Source organism: Triticum dicoccoides, chromosome 1B, assembly GCF_002162155.2.
Source record: "Triticum dicoccoides isolate Atlit2015 ecotype Zavitan chromosome 1B, WEW_v2.0, whole genome shotgun sequence".
Lineage (NCBI taxonomy): Eukaryota > Viridiplantae > Streptophyta > Magnoliopsida > Poales > Poaceae > Triticum > Triticum dicoccoides.
The window spans coordinates 335,108,381-335,117,929 of record NC_041381.1 but is presented as its reverse complement, the minus strand read 5'-3'; the positions used below and the strand labels follow the sequence as shown (position 1 = coordinate 335,117,929).

The window sequence follows — 9,549 nt, the reverse complement described above, 5'->3', positions numbered from 1 at the left end:
CGGGAGCGCGGGCGACAATGTTGGTGGGGAGGTAACCCGCGTTGCGAAACTCCGGGATGGTGCCATTGTCATGATGGAACCACCCCAGTGCCCTTTGAGGGTATCGTCCATGGCTGGTGGAGGGAGTTTGGATTCGCTAAGGAAGAAGATGAGATTGGATCTGGGCGCTGGAGCTCGACAAGGCAGCAGGCGGGGGGAAATGAGAGCGTGATTGCTTGCTGTTCTCTTTTTTTTCTTATAGGATGCTGAAAGGCCAATAGTCCCCCTTGTCGCGCCGATAAAAATGCCTCTCCCGCAAAAGATGTCAGTATGCGCATAGGGAAAAACAAAATCTTGATGATATCCTTAAGAAAACGGGCATGATCTCCCCCTTGATGGGACATGCCAGTAAAAAGGCTGCCTCGAGTCACGATTTGGGGTAAGCAGTAACTGCCTGACACATCGTGGGGTGTGCCACTTCGATAAATTTGCCAGGCTAGCTGGCACTATTCACTCCTAGGTGGTCGTCCTTCGAGGCTAAGTTATCCCACTTCTTCAGATGTAATATGAGTTCAACTAAATCTCGTTTTTAAACTGCTACTCCTTTAAAGAGTGGTCTGGGAGTATTGAAGTCACGTAGGGGAACTCGTCTGTCAAGCCAAGGACTTCAGATCCTAGGTTATCTTCAAAGGAATCGTCATCGGCATAGAAGAGCAGCTCGGGGCCTAATGACGGTATCCTGGACTAGGGGGTACCAATCTAGTCGACCCATGCTATTTGGGTTGTGCTGATGGGCCCTTATCCTTCTCAAGATGGACTCCGGAGGTTGCACGCTGGAGGCGAGATCAAGAATGCATCTACCGAAGACTTGTCGTATACTCTAAGACTTCTTCTGCCGCCCCCACGCTAGGATACCAACCCTGTAACCCTAGATACCCTACCCGGCGTGTATATAAGCCAAAGGGTTTAGCCGTAGAGGGGACATTAACACAATCTCATTCACCTAGCCCCAGAGTTATAACACATCTCCCGATCTCGAGGTAGATTAACTATGTACTTGGCATATCCAGATCAATATAAACAAAGAGCAGGACATAGGGTTTTACCTCCATCAAGAGGGCCCGAACCTGGGTAAACATTGTCTCCTTGTTCCTATTACCACCTATTTGAGATCCACAGCTCGGTACCCCTACCCCGAGGTCTGCCGGTTTTTACACCAACACCAAGGTTCTGGTTGTGTGGGTTAATGACAACTTGGTCCATAGGAATGTTGCAAAGTACCTCATCATGCCAAAATCCCCCATGGACATGCGACAGAGGGTGAGGATTACCTCCAGTAGGAGGCATATGATCTTCATCTCCTCCTTCATGTCCAATTAACTCTCTAGATAGAATATATGTTGGGCAGGTCCACGAGTCACCATAGCCGACATCATCTAGACTGCTTAGCACAATAATACTGATAGGCAAAGCATCAACATTAATAACCCTAATTTTAACCACAATTCTAGTATTATCTCTAGGATCTTTGTTCCACATCAAAAAACGGCCATAGGGTGTAACGGTGCGGCAAATAACTCCAACATCCCAGCATTCTAGTGGATAATTCATCATCAAGATCCAAACATCATGGGTGAATGTCATGTTGCGGTAATTAATCCCACGGTCATGCCTGGTGATCCTCAGCATAGAGTCGCCAATCTGAAACAGGCTCTGACTGATAGCAGTGTCCCTAGAGCATGTTGTAGTGAATTGGATGAGGACAGTACCCACACCGCATCGGGAGGTGTAGTTGATATGCCATTTGCGTCCTTCTAAGGAGGTGGTGATCAACGCATTGGCGCCATGGAACTCCTCCGATGAGACCTTAGGGAGGGACCAGCCCCCTCGCCGCAGACCATGTGGAGCTCTCCCCTGAGAAACCACGTAGCCGCGTCGGGCACAGAGCGGTCTAGGTGGTATGATGGTGGTGCCTGGAGGAAGGTGAGGCAGGGGGTTGCAAGGGTAGCATGCCATGGGGTCTGGTGCACGGGCGTCAGGTGGAGCAGAGCTTGTGGGGGACCAGAGGAAGGCGAGGGGGCTGGGTTTTTGTAGTAGATATATTGTGCTGAATAACTGTTGACTGCTTGACCCGATATATCTCGCTGGTGGTTTTCTTGTTGTAACAGAACCTGGAGATATGATTGTATCCAAAACATGTGTGACATCTGGTTTTGTTGTTACACGAGATCCTGGTGTGCCCAACTCCTAAGCATTTACCGCAGAAATATAGCGATTAGGTAAATGGGGCATAGACATTCCACATTCCACTGTGTTGGGCTGCAATATAGTGTTAGATGTGGCCGACCCATTAAGAGGCCTTGCATTCGAGACCAAATTTGAAATGCCATTGGGCTCAGTCGTTGGTGATCCGTTATGCATGGGGATCTCCGGTTGATGTGCAACAGACGCCCGTGTTACACGGTCGTAGCTTTGGATAGGTTGATTAGATCTCATAGGAATTGAATTGGCACCAGTTAATATGTGTGCAACATTCGAATCAGATGATGGATCATTGTGGCCATGTTCATGGGAGGGCATCTGTTCATGAATGTGTTGCTATACTTGACGAATGGGTATAGGTTGCGAAGACATACCTTTCTTGTGTGCGACGGTGGTCCATTCATTATCCTGTTCAAAATACCATAGCTTCTCTTCATATAACCAATTTGGACCACCCCCACTCCATAAGTGGAATAAGCATTTGAACATATTGCATAGAAAATATTTCTTGCGAACTAAATAGAAACCCATTGCCTTGGAACCAACTTTGTACTGATAGACATTGCCTTGGACATGTTGTACATCAAATGAATCATATGCACTACCAGTGCAGGCAGACAGAGCGAGACTTACATTGGTTGGATCAAGCCTGAGTGAATGCCTTCCAAATGATACCACTAAAACAAATCCATGTGAAGGGGAAATTGGGTTGACCGGAGATTGGAGAAGATGACGAACCTGACTTCTGAATTGATGCAAAAGAGAAATCTAATTGGCGGGCAATGGAATGGGGATCATTGAAGGGATCCATTGGGTTGGATTTGGGTTTTAGTGGTTGGATTCACCAGGATCACCACTGTAGCCATGGTCGTTGGTGAAGGGGTGGGAGGGGTGGGGGAGGTGGGAGCGAGTCATTCTTTGCCCAAGACGACAATTATTCCAGTGTTTTTTTGTCACTATCAATTTTTCGGTACGGTGATTTTTGCCATGGTATGTAAAGTGATTGTTTTTTCGCCAATGACACTACTATTGTGGTGGTTCTATGCATTTAACTCCTTGTCTTCTCACTCCTCACGACTCGACAATTAATCATATGCTCAGTTTCGAGTGGAGACATCCTGAACTCATGGGCATATGAACCCATTTTTTAAGAATGAATTTGAAACAAGTTTTAAAATGTCAAAGGATTCAGAACAAAATTTCACGCATGCATCTTCATAACATGTGTAGGCCCCACAAAGTTCCGTGAAAAAATATCTTTTAATTTTGCATCCTTGAAAAAGATAAATTTCGGTGCTACCAAACAATTTGTCCTTCTTACACAGGCCAAAAAAAATCGTTTTTTTGCTAAACTTTTTGCCCGTACATATAGTGTCTAAGATGTAGTATGTCCCCGAAAAAAAAAAGTGTGTAAGATGTATGCATGAACATTTTATATCATACGCTCGGTGTCGCCAAACTTCCTCTTCCCCCTTTCAAAGAAAAAAAAGGAAAATCCTCTTGCCGGCCGCGAGGAGCGGAGGACGGCGGCCTCCATGCGCCGTCTTTTTGCTGCGGCATGGCCGCACCTCCTTATCTCCTTCCTCCTCGTCGCGCCACAGTCAAAGGCGGCGTCGAGCTTCGGCGCCACCGCTGGCCGCCCAGAGTGGCAGGTCTTGACTAGGGCCAACTTCTCCTCCCAGATCCGGCTCCACCCCCACATCCTCCTCGTCGTCACCATGCCATGTGAGCCCTCCGACCTATCCTGTCTAGCTGAAAGCTCTGGTTTCTGACTGCATGAGTAGTTGCCAAGGTCAAGTTGTTGAATCAAACACTCGGGGATTTTCTGTCCATGTTGCATTCGAAATCTAGAAGTTCTGAAGTACATGGAAGGATAAGTAAGCAATCACTAAAATCCATTGCGCCCACGAAGTACTTGATGCAGCCGATATGACAAGGCAAACTGTGCGATTTCTTACTCCAAAACACTGCGCGATGACACGATCCTGGACAATTTTAAGCAGTCTGTCTGTTTATTTTTTATCTGACCAAATTGACTTGGAGCCGCTTCTTAAACTACGATGAATTTTCCACAATTTCACGTTTTCGACATTATTATGTCCAAATACGTACAAGGTTTGTTCCATAGGCATTACCATGCATCGGGGTAAGCCCCACATGCTCCAGAAAATGAGAATGTGTACATGAGATTGAGACCCAACTCACTGTAACTGTTATTTCTTATGATCATTTATAGGGTATGGTGAGTCAAGATCACTGATGGCGGAAATACAGCAGCTGGTCGCAACCGAGGAGATGGAGCTAGGTCGCCTTAAGTTGATGGTCGTGTACAGAAATTCTGAGAAGTTGCTGTCGGATGCTATTGGCGCAACTGAAGGAACAAAGTTCATATACTACCAACAATCCATACAGTTCAAATATCAAGGAAAGCTTCGTGCACGTGATATATTGTATTCAGTACGACATATCATGTCACTTAAGCATGAGGAGGCCCCTTTTGTGGCTTTGCATACAAAAGATGATGTGGAGGAGTTTATTCAATCAACTGATAGAGCTGTACTTCTGTCTGAGTTCTGTGGTTGGTTTACTCGATTGGCTAGTGGCAGAAGCAACAGAAGCAGTGGGGTCACTCCATCAAAAACTCACGCAGAGAATGGTTAGTCAACTCTGTGTCATCTGTCCTCGATTCATCCGACATTTTGTAGTTTTCTGCTTTGTGACGAGGCACTTGTTAAAATTAAGGTTGGTTACTATGATTCATGAATAGCTCTTTGTCTCTCTCCATTTCTCTCAAAAGTGAGCATGCATTTTTTTAGAACTTTACGGGAAGAAACACCTTAAATTTAGGTTTCCATCTTGACCAACGTTAATGATTAATAAATGATTCAAGATCTCACAAGAACATATGGTGTAAGTTGGTAAAATATCCATAATCGGAAACTCAGGATGACATAGTTTTAGGTGGTCTGCCTTATTCTTTCAAACTTATCTACCTTAATCCTTCTATTCATGTTCCATGATCATCATAGAACTTCTCAATGGATGATAAATCATGTCAACTCGATTCTGACATTTGGATGCTATACTCATTGATATCGTACAGTTGACGTTTCTGGGAAGACAGTGACCAGACAATCAGATGGGCGTCTAGAGCTTGTAAGTTTAGCAAAGAAAGTCGCATTTATCTCTGGTTAATATTCCTGATATTTTTTTTTGAGAGAACTCCTGTCTGTCTGAACTATGACGGTTGAGCATATATGAGGACAGATCCCTGAAAATGTACTTATTTGAGATGACAAACAGGTTATAGAAGATGATGAACTGACCTTTGGAGGTGGGAGTCAGTTTACTGGTTCTCCTTGGAAAGGTGGATTTACCACAGCAAATCAAAGCGTCTCAGATCAAATTAGAATATCAACTGATGAAAATAGTAAGTTGTGCACAGTGCAAAAGTTCCAACAGTTTGAAAGCTTCTATGCAAAGCTTACTGCCCTGTCAAGAGAACACTTTCTTCCTCCGGAGAAAGTTAGATTTGGCCTTGTAACTGAAAAATTGCCATTATCTTCATTGGATATTGCCAATGCAAGCAATTCAGAGACATGGTTCCTCAGTGTTCATTATCTGGGATGCACATCTTGTTCAGTTATAGCAAAAGAGGAGGATGACCTAAGAAGCCTGCTGCAATCCTATCATAATCTTGACGTTAAAGAGGTCAGTGAAAGTCCGTTTCATGTACGTTATAAATTTACCAAAAGAACATGACAAAATATTACTCTGAGACGAAGATAGCTATTCTCTCCATGCATTCTCGGTGTGATTCTCAATTAGTAGTAGGTAATAAAGGAGGAGAATGCATGTCAGAATGATGTGTTTATTGTATTCTTGTTACTTTGCATATATCTCCTTTGTTTATCTATTCTTACCAATCAAATCCTTTGAACCAGGTTCTATTTTATTGCAAATATATCTCACAAAAAATGTTCTTAAGCTAAAGATAAAGAGAACAATCCAGTTTATTCATAATTAATATAGTAAGAGTATGTAATTTGTTGATCTCTATAACAGAATATCTTGTTTTATCTGGTAAAAAGGCATTGTCTTTTATGAATTTCTGCTACATTATTTTTCTCATGGCCTATCCAAATATCCAATGCTTCTAATTTTACATGCATCATGCCATGACGTTTGGAGTTACATGTTATATTTGTAGATCGATACTGATGCGAGTGGCGGCGAGGTTACCTTTCCTGCAAATAGGCCCTCAGCTATTCTATTTATCGATAGATTATCTGATTCCTTAAAAATTAGAGATGAAAGCAAGTTATCTCTCAAGTTACTACGGGAGTATGCTCAGAAAAATTACCCACCTTATGTCATTTCTGGTGATCTAAATAGTGGTAACTCCAGAGTGCGCACAAAAGCGGTTCCTTCTGCACTGAGCACAAGTAAGTCAGATGGCCACTCTGGGACAGCTAGGTTGCATGATTTGGCCTCTAAGTATATGGATTTAGGGGAGAAAATGTCAGTAATGGTTGTTAGAGATGGGGAAAGTATTTCATACAGAAGTGCTAGCGAAGGTAGTACTAATAGTCCTTTATATGAAATTCTAACAAAACTGATTCACAAAACAAGATCAGCACATAGGTCAAAGAAAACAAGGATAAGTTTTGTAGCAAAAGATGATGATCTAAAGTTGCTGCCTGACGATCCTGAAGTCCAAGTGGTGGATTCCGTGTCAATTCAAGAAAGTCAAAGAATGGATGATTTATTTTCCAGCTCAGACAGTGTCAATGATGGTATCGCTGAAGTTTCTGTGCATGAAAACAACAAGGAAACAAAAGTTGAATATATTGATGATGGACAAACACCGAGTATACTTGAGAAAACTCCTGCACACTACTGTGGTATCAATGATAATGATCTTCATTGTAGTGATACAGAAATGGAGGAACAACAAGCCGTCGAGGCCTCTGATGTAAGCCCTGATCTTCAGGAAGAAGCCTCCATTGATGTGCATAGCAGCAATGAAGTTCATGGCAAGTTACAAAAGAACAGAGATGAGAAAATTGTTACAGAAGTTCTGGACATTTTGGAACCTGATGGCAGAAAAGCGAACTCTAACAAAGAGAAATCAGGATCGCCAAATCAGCAAGATGTATTTTCAGTCCTGAGTCAAGAATCTGAAAGAATTGAAAATTTCATTTCTGAGGATGATTTGTTTAATATAGATGAAGAATCAGAAAAAAGTGACAGCAAATATTCTCCACGTGCAACATTTAGCTCTTCCAGCATCCTTGTAAGTGACAACACTGAATATATGGAGCAGGTAACTTCAAGTATATCAGATAACCACTTTGTTGGTTCATTCTTCTTTTCTGATGGTGGTCATAGGCTTCTGAGAACTTTAACTGGTGGATCAAGAATGCCATCCCTGGTAATAATTGATCCAGTTCAACAAAAGCATTATGTCTTTCCTCAGGAAAGTGAATTTAGCTACCCTTCATTGGCAATTTTTTTTGATAGTTTTGTGAATCGAAGTCTTTCTCCGTATTATCGTTCAGCCTCATCTGTCGTAAGTTCAAAGGAGCTTCCAAGGCCGCCTTTGGTCAATCAAGATTTCCATGAGGCAAATTCTATCCCTCTGTTGACAGCAAGTAGTTTTTGTCGCTTGATCTTTGGATTTGAAGGTTGTGATTCAAAAAATGAAACGCCATTTTTGAATACTGCAACTCTTGGTGTTGCTTGGAAGAAGGATGTGCTGGTGTTGTTCAGCAACTCTTGGTGTGGGTTTTGCCAGAGAACAGAGCTTGTTGTCCGTGAATTGCACCGATCATTCAAAAGTTATACGAGTTTGAATTCTCAGTTTGCGAAGGCTCAAGGTTTGCAGACCGAAGGTACTAACCTGAACTCATCAGTTGAAAGCGGAGAGCCTACATTGCCCCTTTGCCTTTTGAACTGTGCAAACATTTCCTTCTATCTCGGTGCACTTATTTTTTGGGATGTAATGCTAGTCATTCTGTACATATATCCATTTATGCTGGTGACTAGAAAATATAATCTTATCTTAGGCTCCTAGGTGTTATGAATCATACCTCACGAGTTAAAAGCAAGAAAAGACTGGAATTGTCCTGCACAATTTGCATTTTCTATAACGAAAGTAATGCCTTAACCCAGTGGACCATGACGCTTTATGACTTCTTTTTAAGGACACTAATACAAGGTACAACTTATAAAGCAGACTGGCAAAGTATATGAACATTAATGAACACCATTGTACAGAAAACATTTTATTATAGCCGGTTCATTGCTAAGAATGTATCTTTATTACTTACATTTCAAATGCTATTTATTTATTGTCACAAAAAAGATAATTATATTGTATGCAGAGAATGGCGGAGACTTGGGCCTTCCAACTATTTACATGATGGACTGCACAGCAAACGATTGCCATCATTTACTAAAATCAGCAGACAAGGTAGTAATGAATAACCGATTGCATATTCTATCTATTTAACTTTTCCAAGTTTACAAAAAGAACTCTCTTATGAGCCCAGTTTTTTGTCGTAAGGTAAAAACACAGCCCTATTTTTAGCGCTGGTAATGAGTTCTCCGCATTGTGTTACCATGCTTTGGCTTGGAATATTTTTAGCTAGTAGTCTAGAGTATGGGGAGCGTGGTGCTTAGTAAATTCTTTAAACTGTTAGTTAGTTAGCTAGAGTAGTAGCACTGTTGCACACTTAGTGAAGGCATCCAGCCAGGGCATGTGCTCAAGTTGAAGAGAATAGGTGACCTCATAGCTTGTCATAAAGGTGCTTGCACTGGTAATAATCATGCAGAAAGTACATTAGCTTCTGGTCTGTCTGAAAAGACCTCGTCATTCAACCATTAGATTCACTCTGATATCTACAGTTCTGTTAAGCAGCGGTGTGAGCTGTAACTAAAATACAGAGATGGCCAATCTAATTAGCATATTTTGTAATCTACATATGATAGGGCCAACTTGGCATTTGGTTCGTGCAAAATTCAAATCTTCCTTTCTGGCCCATACTCCAATCCCTTTTGAAAGAGCTAGATGAAATAATGGGATATTTTAACTCCCTCCGCCTGTTCAGTTTATGGACATAATGTTGTTAGCAGAATGCTGACCAGGACTTTCAATTCATTTAACACAAGACAACTGTTCTGTATTAAAATGTTTGAATAATATTTTTTTGCGGTACTAGATTTCCACTGGTATGTCCAAACCCATAGCACCAGGCAACAATCAAATAAAGATTAGCTACGAAAACAGAGCTAGAGATCGGTTTA

The 9,549-nt window shown here is 42.1% G+C and overlaps 1 protein-coding gene across 1 annotated transcript in view; it reads left to right on the top strand.

Annotated features, from left to right (window-relative positions):
* The first annotated feature begins 3,702 nt into the window (after nt 1-3,702).
* Nucleotides 3,703-9,549, top strand: part of LOC119333627 — a 14,001-nt gene continuing 8,154 nt past the window's right edge. Inside the window, exons 1-6 of the mRNA XM_037606468.1 lie at nt 3,703-3,966; nt 4,478-4,897; nt 5,345-5,397; nt 5,545-5,952; nt 6,452-8,135; nt 8,628-8,716. Coding sequence (XP_037462365.1) covers nt 3,777-3,966; nt 4,478-4,897; nt 5,345-5,397; nt 5,545-5,952; nt 6,452-8,135; nt 8,628-8,716 — 2,844 coding nt within the window. The 5' untranslated portion in view covers nt 3,703-3,776. The remainder of the gene's footprint in view (nt 3,967-4,477; nt 4,898-5,344; nt 5,398-5,544; nt 5,953-6,451; nt 8,136-8,627; nt 8,717-9,549) is intronic.